Source organism: Triticum dicoccoides, chromosome 2A, assembly GCF_002162155.2.
Source record: "Triticum dicoccoides isolate Atlit2015 ecotype Zavitan chromosome 2A, WEW_v2.0, whole genome shotgun sequence".
NCBI classification, from domain to species: Eukaryota; Viridiplantae; Streptophyta; class Magnoliopsida; order Poales; family Poaceae; genus Triticum; species Triticum dicoccoides.
This window is the reverse complement of record NC_041382.1, coordinates 672,066,193-672,089,393: the sequence shown is the minus strand read 5'-3', so window position 1 is coordinate 672,089,393 and position 23,201 is coordinate 672,066,193. Positions and strand designations below refer to the sequence as shown.

The following is a 23,201-nucleotide window of genomic DNA, read 5'->3' as shown; positions in this document are numbered from 1 at the left end:
GGAGGTATTTAAAAAATCTAGAGATGGCAGTAAAAAGAATCAAAACGAAGAGAGGGAGAGAAGAGGGAGGGGGAGTTTGCAAGGTTGGACGAAGGTACGACAGTTCAAAGAACATTAGAGGTAATAAAAATTATAATATAACCATATTCATGGACCACCTAGCGACGATTACAAGCACTGGAGTGAGCCGAAGGTGTGCCGCCGTCATCGCCCTCCCTCACCGAAGCCGGGCAAATCTTGTTGTAGTAGACAGTCGGGAAGTCATCGTGCTAAGACCCCATAGGACTAGCGCACCAGAGTAGGAATCATCGCCGATAAAGAAAGTCGTAGATCATAAGGATCAAAACTGTAAACATCCAAACGAAGACGAACAAATACCGAATCCAACCAGATCAACCGAAGACCAGCACCGACCGAATCCCTCCTTACCTTCTTATTACTTGACGGATTCCCACTTTTCTATTTTGTTTTGTTACCAATCCCGGAAAACCCTTCTTTCCTTCTTTATTTTTAGGAAACATGAGACCCGCACTTCATCATGTTCTCCATATGGCTTTCTGGTATCAAGGAAATTGAAGACGTATATAAACTGCGTAAATTGGATGTGAGGGAGCGAGGTGGGATTATTTAACAACTGAATCAACCTTTGTTTCTACAAATAACATAGCTAACTCAGTTGGATGCGCCATTATCTGTTCGGCGTTAGGTTTGGGGTTTGAATCCTCCCATCAGCATGTATTTTTTGCTTCAAACGCGATAGGTGGGCCTGATTTATTGGGCCAAAGTGCACCGGCGGGCTTGGTTGGCCTGGCTTGGACAAACTATACTCACCAACTACGGACGAAACGTTACTCCTTTTGTTAACGGACAAAAATTAAGGAGGAAGAAGCGTTACTCCTTTTGTTAGTAAGTATAGATATAGATAAGAGATGTGACTATTGATGCGGGTTTCATAAAAGGACAAAAATCTTTTACGCGAGGGGGAAAAATCAAAACGGAGAGAGGAAGAGGCAGGAAGAGGGAGTGTGTAAGATTGGACGACGGACGGACGGACGGACGAGAGACCGGAGAGAGGAAAGATTGTGGTGGCCACGCGTAGGTTTATAGTTCATGAAAGTTGCCAGCGTCTGTCTTGCGGCTCTACAAAATACAAGGCCGTGCACACCATGTGTTTGTTTTTCTTTGTTGATGAGAAGATTATGCGCATCATGTGTTGGCCACGCGACGGAGCCCAAACAATACTGCCCGTGTCCGCAGTCTGATCTTACTAAATCGGTTATACCGGAATCCTCCACCTGCCTACGCGACTGACGTGTTAGCAGCCATATTCCGGTCCGACGCTGCGAGCACTACGAAATCGCCTTTGCTTTAACGGCGCCCTCCCACAGTCTCATTTTCGGGAAAAAGAGGCGCACGCGATCGGCGCCACCCTCCCCGCCCTATAAATCCGGCAATGCCCGACGCACTCTCAAGCGACTCCCCAGCCAGTGACCGTCGCCAGCCCCGGCGACCGCCGTTCCCGGACGGACACCCTCTCTCGGTATGGCGGCGGGAGCCCTCTTCCTCGCCTGCTTCCGCGGCGGCGGCGGCGGTGGCGGCGAGGGGAGCGGCGGCCGCCTGGCGCTGCGCCCGCGGTACGCGCCCGTGCCGCGGCGCACCAAGGCGGCCGCGGTCGCCGGCGATCTGGAGGCCGCCGCGGGGGCCGCCGAGGAGGAGGAGGAGGAGAAGGTGGTGTTGTTCGCGGTGACCGGCATGACCTGCGCCGCGTGCGCCGGGTCGGTGGAGAAGGCCGTCAAGCGGCTCCCCGGCATCCACGACGCCGCCGTCGACGTCCTCGGCTGCCGCGCGCAGGTCGCCTTCTACCCGGCATTCGTCTCGGTGAGCAGAGCAGAGCACCCTAATTTTTGGGCCCTTCCTCATCCATTGTTAAGCACGCTCAGCCCGGCAGTTTGGCATTTTAGGGGGGTGGGGGGTCGGCCGTGGGGTCGGATGAATTTAGGATTTCAGATGGTCGCGTGTGATTATTGTGAGGGTTTTTTTCAGTGAAAATGCTTTGCATACTTTTGTTGTACAGTTGTAGATGAGTACAAGGATTCATCCTCCGTTCATCGTTTGGGCGTGGTGGCCCATGGGTGCTGCCTGTGCTTATACGTCAAGTCACATGCATTGCTTCCTTACCGGAACCCTGAAAACTGATACACGGGCGTTTAGCTTTAGGAGGTCCCAGCATCACAAAATTGGCTGATATTGGGAGAATTGGCAACTTTCCGAGGTGATAGACCTTATGAGTGTGCATATCATACTTTGGGGATAGATTATAGCTTTATAGAGGCAAATGCGTCGCTCTGTGCAACTACTTTGGGGATTTAGGCAGTATATATCTGGGAGAATACATTGGCAGAGGCTAAACAAAAACTCCTACTAAACAGCCAATGCTGGTACGTATGGTTAATAGCATCACTCCAGGAGGGATTCATGTGGCCTTAATTGGTTTTCTTTTTTAGATGAGAAACTTTTAAAGGGGTGGTGGCCCGGAAAGTTCTTGCATTTATTGACTTTGTGTGGTTCAGAAGGCTACAGCTAGACAACTTTGCTTCTGATGTGAAACCGCTAACTACTTCGCGTGTCTTTAAAACATCGAGTGGTCGATTTGGTTTATCATTACATTCCTAGTTGTAAATACTGTGATGTGATCAAGGCTGCAGACTCGGTATGAAGCTTGATTTGGGAAAATAGATTGACGCTTCCTACTTATTGTTTATGTTTTTACAAGTTTTTGACTATAAGTGCAGATAGCGATGCTTGTAGTTGTAAGGCATACAGAATTTCAAAGTTTAACGACTTAAGTTTGTGTCGTACCTCTGGAGATTGTTACCCTTAGGAATCAATCTTCTCAAAAAACTTTTACTTAGATGTTTCGAACCTGTGAGCTCTTGTGCCTTTGCTGAAGTAATGGAACTTGGCTACCTATGTACACCGTGTTCACATGGAAAAATGATCTACTCTTCCAGCGACCCTTTGCTTTTTCCTTATAACCGGGTTGTGGTGCACTCTGTTGCATAACTTCCAAGTTTTTTTATCTGTTCATTTGGTCTTCCTCCCACTAGACTTGAGCTTATGTCAACTGATTATTAAATTTTCAGGCTGGTAAATATTTTCTTATTCGTGAAAATCTTGCAACTCATGTTTCTCATCTCATGATTACTTTCTTTCATCAGTGGAGCATTTGGGGTGCAATCTTGTCCCACTCCCACCATTGTTATCTCTGATTATCTTTCGGGAAAGAACTGTTATTTTTGAGAAAACAAGAAATACATAAACTTTTTATCAGTATCGTGAAAATTATTGGAACGATAGGGGTACTTTTCCTATTATTGGAAGTCCTTTTCTTGCAGCGTAAGTGCACTACTGTAGTTGGATGATGAGAGATACTTCATTTGATTGGAATTTTAGGATCCAAAAAGGGTCCATCTCTATTTCAGCATAATGGCTGCTTGCTCACACACTTCCTTGTTGGATGGCACCTATGATTGGGCTGATGTCATTTCTTGCTGCATCTAGTAACTTTAATCAGTAATTGCTAGAAGATAGTGCCACACTTAGGTGTCCTATTGAATATAGCAGTACCATCTAGGGCTAAAGTATAGTGAGTAAGAGGCCAACATAGTGAAAAGTCGAAAGTGAGCCCGAGCTACACGGAGCCCTTTTTTAGAAGGGGGGAAACACAGTATTTGGCAACCTAAAAAAATTCTGGAAACAATTGTGCATGTACAGATAGATGTTTTTTCATGAACTTTACTCGATGCTCTTACAGAGAGTTTGTGTCTATTTATTGATAATTTTATTTGGAGATTGAAGTTCATGTCTGCCTTTTTCTTTACAGGAGGAAAAAATTAGGGAAACCATTGAAGATGTTGGTTTCGGAGCTAAACTGATCGACGAGGAGCTTAAGGAAAAGAGCATTCTAGTATGCAGGCTGCACATAAAAGGAATGACCTGCACGTCTTGTGCAAATACAGTTGAATCCGCCTTGCAAGCTGTTCCAGGGGTTCAGAGAGCTTCCGTTGCATTGGCTATTGAAGAGGCGGAAATCCGTTATAATCGGAGGGTTGTTGCTGCTATCCAACTAGTCAATGCAGTTGAAGAATCTGGCTTTGAAGCAATACTGGTCACCGCAGGAGAAGATCGGAGCAGGATAGACCTCAAAGTTGATGGCATTCTCAATGAGAGATCAGTAATGATAGTGAAAAGTTCTGTCCAAGCTCTTCCTGGTGTGGAAGACATAAAAATTGATACCGAGCTCCAAAAGATAACCATCTCTTACAAGCCTGACCAAACAGGTCCACGAGACCTCATTGAAGTCATCGAGTCAGCTGGATCTGGTCATATTGCTGTATCAATATATCCGGAAGCCGATGGAAGAGAGCAGCATAGAAATGGGGAGATCACGCGGTACAGGCAGTCCTTTTTGTGGAGCTTACTGTTCACAATTCCAGTGTTCCTAACCTCCATGGTGTTCATGTACATCCCAGGGCTGAAGGAGGGGCTGGACAAAAAGGTTGTCAACATGATGAGCATTGGTGAACTATTGCGGTGGATTTTGTCAACTCCTGTCCAGTTTGTAATTGGCCGCAAATTTTACACTGGTTCTTACAAGGCAATGTGTCATGGCTCACCGAACATGGATGTGCTCATTGCTCTGGGGACCAACACAGCGTACTTCTACTCAGTTTACTCGGTTCTCCGAGCTGCCACTTCTGAGAATTATATGTCAACTGATTTTTTTGAGACAAGTTCCATGCTCATATCATTTATCCTTCTTGGAAAATACCTCGAGATCTTGGCAAAAGGAAAGACCTCTGAGGCTATTGCCAAGCTGATGGATCTTGCACCAGAAACTGCAACTGTGCTGATATACGACAGCGAAGGGAATGTTGTAAGCGAGAAAGAGATCGACAGTCGGTTGATTCAGAAAAATGATGTGATCAAAGTCATACCTGGTGGAAAAGTTGCTTCCGATGGATTTGTTATTTGGGGCCAGAGCCATGTGAATGAAAGCATGATCACCGGAGAATCACGGCCCGTGGCAAAGAGGAAGGGCGACACTGTGATTGGAGGGACGGTGAACGAGAATGGTGTCCTCCATGTCAGGGCAACATTTGTTGGATCTGAGAGCGCCCTGGCACAGATTGTAAGACTGGTAGAGTCAGCCCAAATGGCAAAAGCTCCTGTACAGAAGTTTGCTGATCAAATCTCTAAAGTCTTTGTCCCCCTGGTGAGTTCAGTTACATTGTGTTAATCCAGTAACATTGTACTCGTACGAGTACTGAACAATCAGCTTTATGCTTGCAGGTCATCCTTCTTTCTTTGCTTACTTGGCTTACATGGTTCTTAGCTGGGAGGTTTCATGGCTACCCTAGCTCGTGGATACCATCTTCCATGGATAGCTTTCAGCTAGCTCTTCAGTTTGGGATATCGGTTATGGTGATCGCCTGCCCTTGTGCACTGGGACTTGCAACTCCAACTGCTGTGATGGTTGCAACTGGAGTCGGTGCCTCGCAAGGTGTTCTGATCAAGGGCGGGCAAGCTCTGGAGAGTGCGCAGAAGGTATTTAATGATAAGTATACAAGTGAAAACATGTTAGCAGATAGTGTTTCATATTGTTGACGAACATTATCTGTATGATATTTTACAGGTGGACTGCATTGTTTTCGACAAGACAGGAACACTAACCATTGGAAAGCCTATTGTCGTCAATACCAGGCTCTTTAAAAACATGGTCCTACGTGAATTCTATGACTATGTTGCAGCAGCAGAGGTATGCTTTCTAACTATATACTCATGTGTCTGCAGTGTCTTCTTAGTAGACTTTCTTGTACTGTCTTGGGAAGATACCTTGCTTAAATTTCATTGATTTTCAGGTCAACAGTGAGCATCCGCTAGCAAAAGCCGTAGTGGAGCATGCCAAGAACTTTCACTCGGAAGAAACCCATATCTGGCCTGAAGCAAGGGATTTCATTTCAGTCACCGGACACGGTGTCAAGGCAAAGATCAGCGACAGCAGTGTCATTGTGGGCAACAAGAGCTTTATGCTGTCGTTAGACATTGATGTCCCCGTGGAAGCTTCAGAGATCCTCATGGAAGAGGAAGAGAAGGCACACACAGGGATCATCGTGGCCATGGATCAAGAAATAGTCGGCATAATCTCTGTGTCTGATCCGATAAAACCGAACGCCCATGAAGTGATATCATACCTCAAGTCAATGAAGGTGGAGTGCATAATGGTGACCGGGGACAACTGGGGAACCGCCAACGCCATCGGCAAAGAGGTTGGCATCGAAAACATCATAGCCGAAGCGAAACCAGAGCAGAAGGCTGAGAAGGTGAAGGAGCTTCAGGTGAGCTAGACTAGAAGATATCCTTGCTTTGTGTCAAAGGGCCATATCCTTTGCTTTATTACTTTGACTGATGGTGCTGTCACACGGTAACAGGATACAGCCACGCATCCACTCACCGCCTTTAAATCTTTTGATCGATCACTGCAGCTGTCTGGCAAAACCGTCGCAATGGTTGGCGACGGGATCAACGACTCGCCGGCGCTGGTGGCGGCCAACGTCGGGATGGCCATCGGCGCGGGCACGGACGTGGCCATCGAGGCGGCGGACATCGTGCTCATGAAGAGCAACCTGGAGGACGTGATCACGGCCATCGACCTGTCCAGGAAGGCCTTCTTCCGCATACGGATGAACTACGTGTGGGCCCTGGGATACAACATCATCGGCATCCCGATCGCCGCGGGCGTGCTGTTCCCGTCGACCCGGTTCCGGCTGCCGCCGTGGGTCGCCGGCGCCGCCATGGCCGCGTCCTCCGTCAGCGTCGTCTGCTGGTCCCTCCTGCTGAGGTACTACAAGAGGCCGTTGATCACACAGGAGCGGCAGGCATAGAGAAGAGGGCCATCACCGTATAGATAATACTAGTACACACAGAATAAGCTGTAGATATCTGTAACAAGCGTGTGGTAGAATGACGAAGCAGCAGTCCTCTGATGAAAATGTATATAATTCTAGTACTCCAGGTGCAAGTAATATGAATGTTCTTAGTGCAAGTTATGCAGGTATCATGCTGTGCCGGTTCGCTTTAACAGGTAGGGATAAATTACGTACGTAGTAGCTACTAGTCCACTATAGATCGCAACTTTGACCTTTGATGAAGGGAATTGAACGACTTTGGGCGGGGGTCAGGGGTCGTCAAGATGCTGTGACTGACCGGGGTCAAGTTCGAAAGCAATAAGTAAAGATGCATGGTGCTATGTGACTGCGCTAGATTCCGGCAAGAAGCATGCCATCTTCACGGTGCGTTGTCCACTTGTCCTCCCTGTCGAGGGATGCGATGCCAGTCACCTAACTGAGCCGGTTAAGAACGCAATGCTGCGCAACTGATGTAACTTTGCGACCAAAAGGAACCTGATATAAAGTGATGCAGCTTTAATTTCTTTGGAGAGGATTGTAAAGCGAGCGCAGTAATAAAGCCGGTGTTTTTCCTACAATGAATCAATGATGATGCTTGCTTTGTGGTGATAGACAGTGGTCGCAGCAAATGACGGGGCAAAAGATGCTATAGACCGGATCCATCAAACAAAGCTCGCTCAACCGGTTCTTCGTCAGGGTAACCTGCCGTGTCGGCCTTCTTGTGGCCCGTCGGACGGCGACCGGCGAGCAGCATGCCGTCCACGTCTCTCAACGGCCCGAGGCATCGTCCATTCATTCAACCTTTTTCATATTCACCACTTGCTTGTGTTATATACTTATATTATATAGTTGCACCATAAACCAACCTGATCATCCACGTCCGTCCATCTCGAAGACATCGTTGATTATGCTGTTTTGCTGCTCGCTAGCTTATGCCACGTAAGCAGACTAGTAAGCATGCACGTGCAACGCACGTCCCAAACGTAAACCAGGTGAGATTCACATAATATAAAAAATAAATGTTTTTAGAAATATAAATCAAATGGATACACAATGTTTGATGTCGTTCAAATTGTATTTTCAAAAGTGAGACACAATAGTGGTTATGTTCCTTCATAGAGTAATCGCAGGAAAATATTCTCACTTAAATAAAATAAGCAATTATTTATTAATGCAGTAATATAGCCTTGTAGTGTAGTCTTCTCTTCGAGTGTAGCCAAAAAAAAAAGTATAAACTGCCTTACGGTGCAATTATATTGTTCAAGATGCTTAATTCTCGAATCTTATTTTATTCTACTAATCTGCATAGCAAAATATATACTTGTACTAATTTGGATCAAATTATATATATATTATGATTGTGTGGATTGCCAAAATAATATAGCTACTTACTATGGATAATAGGAAATAGAAGATGATATGTGACTACAACGACTTCTATATAAAATAAAGATTATTTACAAGAACTAATTGAAATGTAAAAGGCTAAAAGAAATCCAATAATTATCATGATAGAAAGCATTTATCCGGTTTTGTATGTGTTTACGCGTTGGCAACCATCAGTGGCGTAGCTAGGGGGTGGCCAGGGTGGTCCATGGATCACCCTGGAATTTCTCCATAGCTTATGTACAGTGCAGTAAAAAAGTATTTCTTTAAAAAATAAATAATCTTATGTAAATGTTTCTATCAATGGACCACCCTGGCGTATTGGATTGGCTACGCCACTGGCAACCATACTAACTTACAATGCTGTAAGACGCTATGTGCATACAGAAACTGAAATGAGTTAGGAAGAAAAATAAAGATGAAAGGAACAGTATTTCAGAGTATTTGTCAAGTTTAACCTTATCAAGCTTTCAAGTCGGCTTCTAAATTACAAAAAACATGATGAATCCTCAAATAAGAAAGAGCCAACAATTTGGAACATGCTACAAAACTGGTGAAGATAGAAAGCATTCATCCTCTTTTTTCTTGTCGTAAGGAGTAGCTTCAGCATACATTTGTAACAGTGTAACACCTGATCCGGAAAAAGTTATTCATTATTATTACTGGAGGAAAGAGGCGTGCAGACAAAGAAAGAGAGGCGGTGCAAATAAGGCCTTAAAAAGTATGTCTTCAAGTTTGATGACTGCAGATATGTTGAATTATTTGAAACTGCACAAGTATATAAGAATAAATATATGTAGCAAAATAGCGAAAGGTATATGGTTTCTCTGTCATGAAACAAAATAAATCCGACTGATGTGGATGATGGCGGTAGGCGACTCGCGATTAGCTTCCTAATAGGATGGATGCGTCCGAGATAAGTTTTTTAATATGATGGATTTGTCTGAGATTAGTTTTCTAGTAGGACGGATGCACTCTGATTTACTTTCCTGGAATATGATGCACCCGTGATTATTAGTTTCCTAATTTCTCAGGCGTGGAGTTTCATATTTTCCTCCACGGTGGAGTACGGTCAGTCAATGTAAATTGCTAGGTGCACACAGAAAATGGTTTAGATTAAGTCTAACCGTTAGATTGATTTTAGTGGGCCTAATCGTACGGTGGTATTGGATCTGTGTACACTTTATGGGGTGTGCTTAAAAAAGTTCTTGTTTGATTGTTTAATAGTAGTATAGATAAGGCCTTAAAAAGTATGTCTTCAAGTTTGATGACTGCAGATATGTTGAATTATTTGAAACTGCACAAGTATATAAGAATAAATATATGTAGCAAAATAGCGAAAGGTATATGGTTTCTCTGTCATGAAACAAAATAAATCCGACTGATGTGGATGATGGCGGTAGGCGGCTCGCGATTAGCTTCCTAATAGGATGGATGCGTCCGAGATAAGTTTTTTAATATGATGGATTTGTCTGAGATTAGTTTCCTAATAGGACGGATGCACTCTGATTTACTTTTCTGGAATATGATGCACCCGTGATTATTAGTTTCCTAATTTCCCAGGCGTGGAGTTTCATATTTTCCTCCACGGTGGAGTACGGTCAGTCAATGTAAATTGCTAAGTGCACACAGAAAATGGTTTAGATTAAGTCTAACCGTTAGATTGATTTTAGTGGGCCTAATCGTACGGTGGTATTGGATCTGTGTACACTTAATGGGGTGTGCTTAAAGAAGTTCTTATTTGATTGTTTAATAGTAGTATAGAAAACGGGACCCATCTGTCGTAAACACGCTCAACAGAGCCAAATCCGTCGATCAGTGATTTTTGCAAAAAGATTACGCTAGAGATGATGTCTTCTGCAACAAAAATATAGCGTAGTGTTTTCTACAAACCAAGCCTTCAAAGTGATGATTTCATGCAATTTACTCCGCTTTGCAGCATCTCGCAAGCAGAAAGGAATATAGCTCGCCCACCGACCGACCGCCCGCGTCGGGCCGGGCATATCCGCCCGCCCGGCCCTTCTAGACCGGCCCATTCAACTCGTGCGTCATGCGTGATGCGTGCGTCTATGGCAGGCCGCAAACGCACGGCGGAACGCTGGATTCCTGTTGTGATCGGTTGCGAGTTTGCGCGTACTAGGTGTGACTGGCGAGCAGCGACGACGGCCATACCATGCGGGTGCGGTGTGAATGTGAAAGGACGTGTGGTATGTGCGTGCGTGTGCGTGACGGCCGGGGCGGCAGGAGTAAAATGCTGCGCTGAAAGCTGTCCACGTGAGTTGCTCCGTACGTCCAAGCCAAGCACCTGGCCATCTCATCTGCATGCAGGAGGCGTGACCGCGCTTGCTCCGATCCAGCCGCCGACGGATGATGCTTCCAGAAGCTTCGTGCCTTCGGGAAAATCGGTGGTGAGAGTATCTACTGCCTGCCGGGCTTTGAGGACCCCTATACATCTGGGTCCGGACAAAACGGTCCGGTTTAGTGACCGATCTCAGAATCTCGATCCAGCCGCATTCCTCATAGCAGCTCTGTATATCCGGGCTGACCGGCATTCCTTATATCTAGACCGTATACCTGAGCCGGATATGAGGACGTGTTCGCCACATCAGACTAGTGTGCGGGACCCACGCGGACACTCATTGAAACCTAGCGGTCCAGTGACAACGCCGCTCCGACATACCGCCCGAGAGGCAAAACCCGACTATTTAGGAGATGTTCGGAATTCATCCGCTCTGCAACTCCGCTGTGGAGTGGAGCGACATGCAGTTACATTTCGAAGAGCGGTTCACCGGGTGCTCCGCGCGCCCCACTCCGTACTGAAGGAGCAGAGGGTTGCCGAACACAGCCTTAAGGCAGACAACGACCCCCAACCCTAGCCGCACTCACATTTCTCTTCCCATCCGCTCGCGGCTCGGAGCTCCTCATCCGCCTGTAGCCATGGCCCGGGAGGGGAATAATACTTACGCAATGGTCACACTAGAGCGGCGGTTAGAGCTCCTTGAAGGAGATCTGGGCCCGTGAGCGAAGCTCGAATTGTAGCCGACCCGCCTCTGGACTCGCAGGAGCAGGAGGAGGAGGACGCGGAGCAGCAGACGTCGGACATGGGCATGAAGGGTGCGGAAGCGGGCCGAGGAGGAAGAAGATGAAGGTCATGTAGATCTGGCACATCTGGTTGCTGGATTTGGCATGGCCGACGTGCTGGGCGAGTTTGAAGTTGCTCAAGCGAAGGAGGCGATGTAGCATCAGACCATCATCGACTCCTTCCACTCGAAGACGAAGGTGGAGGCAAACCGCCGCTACCCTGCGAGAGGCATGAGCGAAGGTGGACGCAATCTTCGAGGACAACATAGAATCCAATGAGGAGCCGGAGCTGCGGGAGGCGGTCATCCATCAGGAGGCTAGTTCGTCCGGCATTGCCGACACGGCTTCCCGCTCCAAAATGTCGTAAAAGAAAAAATGACTTCCGGGTCCACGACTCAGCCACCCACAAGTTCTTTTCCGGCATGGTGCCGTGTCTCAAGCATTGCGAGTTTGTTTTCGCATTTTTATTCCGACGACAAGATTTGCCTCTTTTTTTTTGCAACGAGATTTGTTCAGCGAGAACACGAGAATACGACACGCGGGAAAGCGGACCACGTAGGTCCGGCGACTGCACGAGACCACGTACACGTACAGGGATGCATCCGTCCGATCCGATCGGACGGCCAGGCCTCAGCCGCCCAAGTTGACCCCGGCGCCTCGATTCCGTTCGCACGGGCGGGTCCCGGCGGCTACGTGCTTCCTCCGTCGCGGGCCACGCGCATTCATTATTCACTGCCGCGGGCGTTCACACCTCTGTCCATAACAAGATTCCAAGCCCCAACCTGCCCCCGGCCGTGGGCCTGGCCCTATAAATCTCCCGGTGACGTCCCGGCCCACCCTCCCATCCTCGTCGTCTCCACGCTACCGCCTCCTCCCCCCCAAACTCCCAACTACCCGCTCCGCTCCTGAGTTCCGAGCCCGCCCGATCTCCCGCCGCAGCCATCCCGCCGACGCCGCTCCGTCAGGTCGCACGGGGAACCTCGCCATGGCCGCCGCGTCCTCCGCCACCTCCGTCCACGACTTCACCGTCAAGGTCCGCCCCGCTCTCCCCTCCCCCCCTTCGGTCTCTGTATTTATCTCACACGCTGCTAGATCCCCTGCTCGGCTTGCCCCCGACTCCGAGATAGCTCTAGGTGTGCTTGATCTTCGCTTTGCTTCTTCGGGTGGACCTTCGTGTGGATTTCTCCGCCGATCCGGTGGATTTAGACTGCCGAACCGTCTGAATTCGCTGACCGGTAGTTCGTTTAGCCTGATTTCTGGAAGGCGCGAGGTGAATTGTGCGGTAGTACGACTGTGTTGAACGGCTTTCCCTTGGTGTGCAGGATTCAAGCGGCAAGGACGTCGACCTCAGCGTCTACAAGGGGAAGGTTCTTCTCATTGTTAACGTCGCATCCCAGTGGTACGTACGACCTTTGACCTCGCATCCCATCCTTCTTCATTTTCAGCTCGGCTATGAGATACCTCCAACTTACAGGCAGTGCGTTGAATCAAATTATTTTGTCTGGTCCACCGCAAATGAAAAAAATAAGTACAGTCCAAATCAATATGCCGTGTTCTACTTGACTGTCCAAAATAATGATCGTCTACGACGTTAAACATGGACTCTGTACTAAATAAATTCCATACAGAACCTTACTTCTTCAGCTATTAGGCTGCTAATTATTGTCTGTGACCAATTGTTCCAGTGGCCTAACTAACTCCAACTACACCGAGCTGAGCCAGCTGTACCCAAAGTACAAGGACCAAGGTTTTTCCTTCATCCATTGTTTTTTGTACCTTTTACCTTGTTATTATATCTATGTCATATGGATTACTGGGTTTAATCTGCTTATTGCTTGATGATGTACTGGTTAGTCGATTTACACAACAAACTCCGGTTGTTGGATGCTAACCTCTGTGTTCTATTGCCAATTTGTGGTTTTACAGGCTTTGAGATCTTGGCTTTCCCATGCAATCAGTTTGGTGGGCAGGAGCCTGGCACCAATGATGAGATAGTTCAGTTTGCCTGCACTCGCTTCAAGGCTGAGTACCCCATTTTTGACAAGGTACATTTGTGCTGTGATCTTCCTAGGCGAAAGTAATGCATTTATCTGTTTCAGTGTGACAGCGTTGCAAATGTTTCAGTGGGATGCCCATGAATCTCCGTTTTATCTTAAGAGTTATCCATCCAAGAGGAATGATTTATGCTGCATTATTGAGCCCTAGTTCATATTGTCTGTCAGGTTGATGTCAACGGCAACAATGTTTCTCCCCTATACAAGTTCCTGAAGTCTAGCAAAGGTGGCCTTTTCGGCGACAGCATCAAGTGGAACTTCTCCAAGTTCTTGGTTGACAAGGAGGGTCACGTTGTGGACCGCTATGCCCCGACCACTTCCCCCCTGAGCATTGAGGTAACTAACAGCACCGTGATTCACATCCCCTTTGTACATGTTGAATCCTGAAGCGCTAGGCGGTCAACATAACACTTGCTTTGTGTATCTGCAGAAAGATATCAAGAAGCTGCTTGGGAGCTCTTAGACGCGCCGCTGGCCGGAGCGTCTCGAGAAATTGGCACTCTGTATTCTAGAAACAATAATAATGTTGTGTTGAAATAAAATCTGTACCCAGCATTTCAGAGGCTGCATCTGCTATGTTTTCAGCATCCTACTCTGTAGTTGTTGTATATGTGGTGTTAATGAATGAATTCAAATATTGTAGCTGTTCGGTATGCCTTTCATTGGATCGTGTTGTTGTCTGGTCAAGTTTCTGAAGAACATAATTTCTCACAGCTTGATAGCATGATGCAACTCTGCATTTAATAGCGACAACCACCAATAGGTGGTAATGGGTAGCACAGAAACTTAGCCTAATTTTGTGCCAAAACCATGGATAGCATAGATAAATCCCACGTATCACAAATGTTCAGAAGACGCTTCTGTGTTCTGAATGTGCATTTCATAACCCTTCGACATAAAATGACTTGCTATTACTAGTTTATAGCTCTCACCTATAAAAATCTGCAGAACTACACCGTCGTACCCGACTTAGCAAACGACATATCAATTTTACACGTCTCTAGAAGTCTTAGTTAGAATTTAGAACTACTCTTGCTCCGCGAATTTGAGTTTGGAAGTACACTTCCGCCCACAAAATATCTTTGGAAACCAAAGTTTTTAATAGCTTGCCCTTACAACTGTTACGTTATATCTCCATGTATTATCTTCATGCATATGTCGCAGCATGGTGAAGCCAGGTGCTAACCATTGGTCAGGTCAAAGTCATGGCGGTCAAGTTTGACATCTTCAATCCTGGACCACCCAAACAGAGGCAAAGGTGAAAATGGTTCATAAGGCATTGCATCCAGCTCCCAAGGTACTTTCAGCTCATTAAGTTGGCTGTCACTGGTCTTTGGCTCCTTCTTTTCCTCTGTCACCGTGTAATTGAAGCTTCCAGCAATTACCTGAGGTAACAAAACACGATACAAAAATTCACTCTGTGAGCTTCTACACAAGAGAGAACAAAGGCGGAAAAGAACATCAGGAAGATATCATCGACTGTGTCACCGCAACTGTTTGGAGAATTTACGCATTAGTTTTTTTTTACTGTGGCATGTGCCTGCAGTTCCACTTGGTAAGTGGCAAAATTATGTCATGTACCTGCACAGGGTCTGCAGCGATCAGCGGCCCTCCAACGCTACCTCCAAACAAGCTGCCACAAGGAGTAGAAACCATAATGCTTAAACCCCCATTGCTGTTTCCTGAGCCACCATCATCAGACAGCAGATAAGAGCCTTTTAGTGAAATTATCTCAAACTGACCCTGCAAAGTCAGTTCAAAGTAAGACCAAGAGATGGAAATGCTTTGTTTATGATATAAAACGGACTGAAGGAGGGGGACCATTTTTTTCCCACGCTACATAAGGGGATTAAGAATTTGTACTGGTCTATTAGCACACATCAAACTGATATAAGACAAGCAATTCATTAATTGCTGAAAATGGGGGGAATAGTAGTAGCCACTAGCCAATGTTGGACACTGAGGCAAACCTGGTAAACTGCATTGTCAAGGCCACCTGAATGTGAAGATAGACGGAGGGTTATAGCTGATAATGGGCCATTGGCTGATAGAATACAGATGGATTTGGAATGCAGCTCTGATAACAGCATAATCTTGGAGGTAATATCCTGTGCATAAAAGTACTTTCAGTATTGCTGTTAAATTATCGGCAACATATGAACAGTGTGCACTCAATGAATCTTCTATGGCCACACCAATTTTCTTTAGAAAAAGGAACTGGGTGCTAAAAGTAGAAAACAAGTGATTTTTCTATCACATGTTGAGACCAAACACAGCCACATCAAAGATCTGTGCAGAAGCCTGACAAGGACAAAATTCTTTAGCCCATCATATACGGATCAAGGACCTACCAGTGCATAAAACACGATGAACGGAAGATCCCGTACAGACTGCACTGCACCGCACAAGAACATGCAGAAAGAAGTAGACTGAAGTTCTGTTTGAAATGCTATGGGCTTATGGTAGTCAAATAAATAGTATGTATTACGTTAATGTTGAGAACCTGCAGTTTGGTAGAATGAAGTTCACACTTGTCTAAATTTGGAAATTTGCTACTCCCTCCGATCTGAAATAAGTGTTGTGGTTTTAGTTAAAATTTGAACTAAAATACGACACTTATTTTGGATCGGAGGGATAGTGAACAAGGAGAGAGGACAAAATTAACGTTGATCATCTTGCAGACAATACACTCCAAAGAGCAGTAAACTAAAGATAGTAGTACATGACATTCTTTTCACACATCAGTGACATCACATAGTAAATTATCGCAAAGTAATTTTGTAATTTTATTCACATCATACAGTAAATTATCTACAGGTTCAAGACCCAGGGAAACAGAAACAGAATAAACCAGGTTAGACGGAAAAAAATGGGAACATTCCTCAGCAGCTGAAGCGCCATATTAATCTAACGTAATGCGTAATGAATAGTAAAACAACACACATACACAAAGCAAAATAAAAGTTGGCATTGTTCTTGTAATTTGCAACTTAGATGGGTAGGTGCCTGAAGCTGCATACCTCTCCCCGATTGATAAGCAGTATATGTGGAGCAAATGCATTTCCAGGTGAGCACCCCCCTGTTGATCATCAAAACATAAATTCAGGGCCACCTGATGAACACACAGAAGGGCAAGCCTTCTATCAAAGGAGATGAAATTTTGAAGCAGTAAACTTCGGCAGTACGATGTAACATCCAGTTATACTTATACACAAGCACAAAGACATCACGTTCTTTGACTGTCAAATTTCTAGACATTTAGAGTTGACACTCGTACCCGTTCTACTGTGAGAAGAAGCTAAACGACATTTATGATCACGCGGCGTTTGCACATCTCTTGGACACCATGGTGATAGATTGCACATGGAAAAGGAGCACCTTTATTTGAGAACAGGTTGCTGAGAACATTGTCCATGAACAATACCATCTAATTACTTTGACAGTGGCAACCATTACATCACCGCAGTAAAATCATGCGACTAAAAGCTCTAGTAGTTAGGATGTCGTTCTCTCGGCTCGCTTCCAAGATCACCCTTTTTAATTAGGGCCCCCTAATTAATTCCCCAGGCACCACCCCACAACCCGGCACCTAACAACTCTAAATAAAGACTACAGGCACAGCACCAAAACGAGGCCCCGCCACTAAAATATGGAGCTCCAAAGCCGAAAGAGCGCAAACAAATCAAGCGAACAGCGAGCAAACAAGGGGGCTCGCTGTTGCTCGCGAACGGCACTCACCGAGAAGCGCGAGCTGCGACTTCCTCCCTCGGGGCCTCGGTGGTCCGCTCCTCCGCTTCGCCGCCGCCTTCTTCTCCGACGAGGAGGCCGTCATCGCCGCGGGCGGCGGTCGCATTGCTGCGGGGCCCTCGGCGCCGCCGCCGATTTCGATGGGGGGTGGTGCCGAACCCTAGGCGCGTGATCTTTCCGCCGCCTGCGTGCGGAACAGTGGCGTTGCAGAGAGCTGCAGGGTTTTCAGGCTGATGGTGGGGGGTTAAAGTTGTGCGGTGTTTGCAGGTTGTGGATGGTTAAGTGGAAGAAGGTGGTTAGCGTGAGTCCATCATCCCTGTGACGAACTACTTACTGTCTGAGAGGGAGTAGAAGAAAAATTACCGCTGAGAAGTCATGGGCTTGGGCCTCGGCCATATCTTACTTTGGGCTTCGTTGGGCTCAAGTCCATCCCTATCCCCGCAAAAGAAGTCCATCCAATATCTTATAGTATTTCTCAAAAAAATAAAAAAATAACACATGTGCTGTTAGAAGCAAAGTAAGCACCCTCAATACCTAGCCGCCACCCCCTTAAAAAAAGCCTAGGGTTCCTCTACCTCTTGCCGGCACCGTCGTCGGTCCGCATCATCTCCGGTGGCCCTAGAGGCCATGGAGGCATGGTGAATTCCGGCCCTTGTCGGCGGGAGGGTTCCGTTTAAGATGTTTTTCTGAGTTTTGTTAGGATTTGTGTCCGACTCAGGAAGGCGAGACGGTGGCGGCTTTCCGAAGATGGAATGAGGTTCTCCTCGCCTAGCCCGTCTCAATGGTGCATCTAGCATCACCGAAGGGCGTGTGGAGGTGTGTCTCTAGCGGATCTCGCGGGATTCAGTCGGTGGTTGTCTTTGGTGGATCTACTCGGATTCGGTCTTCGTTCGTCTACGTTCTTTTGTTTTCAGGTTTGATCCTTCCGATCTACGTATTTCTTCATCGGCGACAGTTGTTATTCTGGTGCGTTGGTCATATGGGGCCTTAGCACGACGACTTCTCGACTGTCTACTACAACAAGTTTTTCCCGGCTCCGGCAAAGGAGGGGTGATGACGGTTGCGTGCCTTCGGCTCGCTTCAATGCTTGTAGTTGTCGCTAGGTGGTCTATGGATTTGGATGTAGTTTTTATTATTTTTTATGTTCGTTGTCCTATCATGATCGAAGATGAATAAATTGTAAGTTTTCTCGAAAAAAGAGAAACAAAGTAAGCAGCGACAATTAATATGGATCAGAGGGAATAATTTTTTCCTAGCAACAAACATTGTTAAATCTTCTACATATGTGCAAATTTCCGAAAAGAAAAACTTTTCCTAATGCTTTGAACAAATAAAATAAAATCAATGCTCCAAAAAGAACAAATATAAATGGGACTTCTTCATGGAAATTCTTATCACAGGATGCTGGGCCATTTGGAACCAAAGAAATGATGAAATATTTGAAGACACAAGATGCTCCTTACTACAATGCAGGATCAACTTCACAAGACACTTCAAAGACACAGTGATCAGGGCTAGGCCTAGTATCAAGGAGGGTGAGGGAGTCCTGGATTAGGGGGTGTCCGGATGGCCGGACTATACCTTCAGTCGAACTCCTGGACTATGAAGATACAAGATTGAAGACTTCGTCCCGTGTCCGGAAGGGACTTTCCTAGGCGTGGAAGGCAAGCTTGACGATACGGATATGTAGATCTCCTACCATTGTAACCGACTTTGTGTAACCCTAACCATCTCCGGTGTCTATATAAACCGAAGGGTTTTAGTCCGTAGGACAACATACAGAACAACAATCATAGCATAGGCTAGCTTGTAGGGTTTAGCCTCTCCGATCTTGTGGTAGATCTACTCTTGTACTACCCATATCATCAATATTAATCAAGAGGACGTAGGGTTTTACCTCCATCAAGAGGGCCTGAACCTGGGTAAAACTTCGTGTCCCTTGCCTCCTGTTACCATCCGGCCTAGACGCACAGTTCGGGACCCCCTACCCGAGATCTGCCGGTTTTGACACCGACATTGGTGCTTTCATTGAGAGTTCCTCTGTGTCGTCGCCATCAGGAAGGATGCCTCGTCCCGTCTTTAAAGACGACACCGTTGCTAAGGGAGCTTTGGCTGTCGGCCAAACCCTCCGGCTAGGTGGTTTTCTTATGACCGCTTGTTCGGCTTCTACACCAACGATGACCTCTCGAGCCATCGAAAACAATCTTCATGTCAGCTCGGAACTCGTCGAGCAGTTAGATCCAATGGAGCTCTCCTCCATAAACGAGCTCTTGGATCGCATTGCCGCCCTGGGAGTCGCTACGAATTACGACCAGATTGGGCCTAAACCCGATCCGAGAGAGATTAACTCTCCCCAAGTCACCCATCACGTTGCCGTGGTAGAGGGACAGTGCGGCGACCCTTCATCTATCTTAAGGACTAGCTACGTCCTGATTCCCGATCCCTCCAAGCCGGATACCCGCGGAGGGGAGGATAACACTCAAGACCGGAACTTAGAGTCAGGCGACGGGTTGGATTCATTGGACAACATCCAGGAATCCAAATTTTTGAGTTCAGAAATTCCTCGGCCTCTGAGCCTCAGATTGGGTGAGGCTTCGGATTTAATTCCACCCACCCACCCGAACATAAGCGATCTATCCCAAATCAGGCAAGAGCCCGATGAAATAGTACATCATTACTGGGCCAGATTCCTCCTGGTTAGGAATAGGATAAGGGACTGCCGCGAGGAAGACGCAATCTCAATCTTCTGCAATAATTGCACGGACAAGGGAATCCTCAACGCCATAAGTCGCCATGATATTACACGCTTCGCTGACTTAGCGTCCATTGTACGAAAGTACTGTGCGATGGAAAGCGCCTGGAAAACCAAAATAAAATTTTGGGACGATCCGGCCCTGAATACAAACCCAGTCCGAAATAAAATGGTGCATCATCGCCAGACACCCGGGTCAAACACCAAAAAGCAAAAACCCTCTACAGGGCATGGAACCGTACTGGAAGGATGGCTTAATGGACCCTGTAACATTCACAGTACAGAGGATGCCACACCAACTCACAGCCTTAGAACATGTTGGATACTCCGGCAGGTGGCCAAAATTGGCGAAGATCTCCTAATTCCGGAGGCCACAGAAAGCCACCCTAGAGACACCAATACGGTATTAACAGTCTTCGAGACTTTCGCATCAAATAATATGCGAAAAAGGACACTCCACAGCCTTGCCGAATTCTACCAAGTAGCAACAATAAATCCATGGAGTGACATGGCTATTACGTTTAACGCCAGTGATGAACCTAAACTTCGAACAGCCCGAGCACCAGCCGCATTGGTCCTCAGTCCAATAGTGGACGGCTTTCGTCTTACCAAGGTACTCATGGACGACGGCAGCGGATTGAACCTCATTTATGAGGAAACCCTTCAAAAAAATGGAAATAGACTGGAACCGCATTGAGCGAAGCAGCACAACCTTTATAGGAATAATCCCCAGTCGGGAAGCGCGCTGTACAGGAAAATCCACACTAGATGTGGTGTTCGGCACGCCGGATAATTACAGGTCCGAAGAGGTCACGTTCCATGTGGCTCCGTTCAGCAGCGGTTATCACGCTCTACTAGGGCGGGAAGCGTTTACAATCTTCCAAGCAATACCCCATTACGGGTACATGAAGCTCAAGATGCCCGGGCCTAACGGGATCATCACTCTCGCCAGTGATCCGGACATAGCACTCCGCGCCGAAAACAAGACAGCCGCACTGGCCCTCGAGGCACTATCCGAAGCCCTAGCGGCTGAAGAACTGACCGCGCTGCACTCCACGGTGAATAGGGACGATGTGGTACTCGACAAAAGATCCAAGTCTACCTCCTTTAAACCGGCGGACGAAATAGTCAAATTCCAGGTCCATCCAACGGACCCCAATAAAACAGCTTCCATCGGGGCATAATTAAACCCTGATGTAGACATCGCACTGCGAGAGTTCCTATGAGAGAACTGGGACATTTTCGCCTGACACCCTTCAGACATGCCAGGAATCCCACGCAGGCTGGCCGAGTACAGCTTAAATATCCTAAAAGTATTAAAACCTGTCAAACAAGCTCTTCGGTGTTTTTCCAAACCTAAGAGACAGGCCATGGGAGAGGAGCTAGCAAAGTTATTGGAGGCCGGATTCATCAGAGATATAAAACATCCGGACTGGCTAGCAAACCTGGTGATGGTACCAAAGAAGGACAAATCCTGGCGCCTGTGCGTTGATTTTAAAGACCTTAACAAGGCTTGCCCAAAGGATCCCTTCCCCCTACCCCGCATCGATCAAATTATCGACGCTACCGCAGGACACGATTCATTGTGTTTCCTCGACGCATATTCCGGCTACCATCAAATCAAGATGGCAGAGTCAGACCAAGCTGCAACGACATTTATCACACCATACGGCCCATTCTGCTTCAACACAATGCCCTTCGGGCTCAAAAACGCCGGCGCAACATATCAGCGCATGATTCAGACATGTCTGGCAAACCAGATCGGCAAAAGAGTGGAGGCATATGTAGATGATGTGGTCGTCAAAACAAGACATGTCGAATCTCTAGTAGACGACTTGACGCTCACATTTGATAACCTCCGAACATACGACATCAAGCTCAACCCGGAAAAATGCGTTTTCGGCATTCCAGGCGGAAAGCTCTTGGGCTTCATTGTATCCGGTAGAGGAATTGAAGCAAATCCAGCCAAGATCCGAGCTCTGTCACAATTGGATATCCCAAAGAACCTCAAACAAATACAAAAGTTAACCGGATGCGTGGCGGCTCTAAGCCGCTTTATCTCCCGCTTGGGAGAAAAGGCCCTACCCCTTTACCGCCTCCTTCGGCGCACCGAACACTTCGAATGGACGGATGCAGCCACGGCCGGACTCGATGAAATAAAAGCCATATTGGCAACAAACCCAGTCCTGGCTGCGCCAAACATTGGCGAACCAATGCTATTGTACATTGCAGCAACACATCAGGTTGTAAGCGCAGTGCTCGTTGTCGAACGAGAAACGGACGGACACAAATTCCCCCTTCAAAAGCCGGTCTATTATGTGTCCACTGACCTCACTCCATGAAAATCACGGTACCCGCATTATCAAAAGATCGCGTACGCGGTATTCATGGCATCCTGAAAGCTACGACACTACTTTCAAGAGTGTTCAATAACAGTAGCCTCGGAAGTACCACTTAACGATATTATAAACAACCGTGACGCAACGGGCCGGATTGCAAAATGGGCCATTGAGCTCCTCCCGTTCGACATAACTTATAAGCCACGGCGAGCCATCAAGTCGCAAGTTTTGGCCGACTTCGTCACAGAATGGACAGAGGCCGAACTCCCTAAAGAGTACGGCACATATTCAAATTGGATCATGCATTTCGACGGCTCCAAGATGTTGGCCGGACTAGGGGCTGGCGTCGTTTTGACGTCCCCCACAGGAGACACAGTTCAATACGTACTCCAGATTATATACACAGACTCCAACAATGTAGCCGAATATGAGGCCCTTTTACATGGCCTCCGGATGGCAGTATTCATGGGCATTCAACGCCTAGAGGTGCGCGGGGATTCGAACCTCGCAATATCCCAAATAAATGGAGACTTCGATGCCAAGGATCCAAAAATGGCAGCTTACCGCAACGCCGTCCTAAAAATGTCAGCTCGGTTCGAAGGGCTCGAATTTCACCATATAGCCCGGGAAAATAATCAGGCGGCAGATGTCCTGGCACGCATTGGCGCAAACGTGATATAGCCCCCCAACATCTTCTTGGAAAGGCTGTTCAAGCCATCCGTAGTATGGGAAGGGGAGCCGAACAATAACAGCCCGGACCCAACCGCATTGCCCGACACCGAACATTCTGACACAATCGGAGGCTCTGCCAATGAAATAACACCTTCAGCCCACGTAATAATGGCCGTCATCGCCCCGTGGACAGAACCATTCC

General features: G+C 47.0%; 3 protein-coding genes across 8 annotated transcripts in view; 2 read left to right on the top strand and 1 right to left on the bottom strand.

Annotated features, from left to right (window-relative positions):
- The window catches only part of LOC119356119 (copper-transporting ATPase HMA5), a 10,986-nt gene extending 3,869 nt beyond the window's left edge, over positions 1 to 7,117 (top strand). The window contains exons 3-8 of one of the 6 annotated variants that reach the window (XM_037623026.1): positions 1,663 to 1,878; positions 3,884 to 5,275; positions 5,353 to 5,607; positions 5,696 to 5,818; positions 5,922 to 6,398; positions 6,546 to 7,117. In XM_037623026.1, coding sequence (XP_037478923.1) covers positions 1,663 to 1,878; positions 3,884 to 5,275; positions 5,353 to 5,607; positions 5,696 to 5,818; positions 5,922 to 6,398; positions 6,546 to 6,944 — 2,862 coding nt within the window. In that variant the 3' untranslated portion in view covers positions 6,945 to 7,117. Of the gene's footprint in view, positions 1 to 1,527; positions 1,879 to 3,883; positions 5,276 to 5,352; positions 5,608 to 5,695; positions 5,819 to 5,921; positions 6,399 to 6,491 lie in introns of those variants that run through there. The other 5 variants (XM_037623025.1, XM_037623024.1, XM_037623022.1 and 2 more) reach the window with 5 other exon arrangements.
- Positions 7,118 to 12,273: 5,156 nt separating this feature from the next.
- On the top strand, positions 12,274 to 14,176 carry LOC119356118 (probable phospholipid hydroperoxide glutathione peroxidase). Its single transcript, XM_037623020.1, has 6 exons — positions 12,274 to 12,468; positions 12,758 to 12,834; positions 13,121 to 13,182; positions 13,362 to 13,480; positions 13,658 to 13,825; positions 13,920 to 14,176. Exons 1-6 carry the CDS (start codon positions 12,421 to 12,423, stop codon positions 13,950 to 13,952), a joined length of 507 nt encoding a protein of 168 aa, XP_037478917.1. The 5' UTR covers positions 12,274 to 12,420; the 3' UTR covers positions 13,953 to 14,176.
- Positions 14,177 to 14,498: 322 nt separating this feature from the next.
- On the bottom strand, positions 14,499 to 17,578 carry LOC119356117 (AT-hook motif nuclear-localized protein 10-like). Its single transcript, XM_037623019.1, has 5 exons — positions 17,228 to 17,578; positions 16,510 to 16,568; positions 15,460 to 15,597; positions 15,071 to 15,232; positions 14,499 to 14,874 (listed from the first exon to the last, which is right to left on the bottom strand). The coding sequence occupies exons 1-5, from the start codon at positions 17,340 to 17,342 to the stop codon at positions 14,671 to 14,673; spliced, it is 678 nt and encodes a 225-aa protein (XP_037478916.1). The 5' UTR covers positions 17,343 to 17,578; the 3' UTR covers positions 14,499 to 14,670.
- Between the last annotated feature and the right edge of the window lie 5,623 nt (positions 17,579 to 23,201).

Excerpts from the sequence above, each read along its gene's own strand:
- LOC119356118 (XM_037623020.1), top strand. The coding sequence starts at position 12,421 with ATGGCCGCCGCGTCCTCCGCCACCTCCGTCCACGACTTCACCGTCAAG. Across the intron at positions 13,183-13,361 it reads CCCAAAGTACAAGGACCAAG|GCTTTGAGATCTTGGCTTTC; the intron begins GTTTTTCCTTCA and ends GTGGTTTTACAG. Across the intron at positions 13,826-13,919 it reads CTTCCCCCCTGAGCATTGAG|AAAGATATCAAGAAGCTGCT; the intron begins GTAACTAACAGC and ends GTGTATCTGCAG.
- LOC119356117 (XM_037623019.1), bottom strand. The coding sequence starts at position 17,342 with ATGCGACCGCCGCCCGCGGCGATGACGGCCTCCTCGTCGGAGAAGAAG. Across the intron at positions 16,569-17,227 it reads GTCGCAGCTCGCGCTTCTCG|GGGGGTGCTCACCTGGAAAT; the intron begins GTGAGTGCCGTT and ends GATGATCAACAG. Across the intron at positions 15,233-15,459 it reads TTGACAATGCAGTTTACCAG|GGTCAGTTTGAGATAATTTC; the intron begins GTTTGCCTCAGT and ends CTGACTTTGCAG.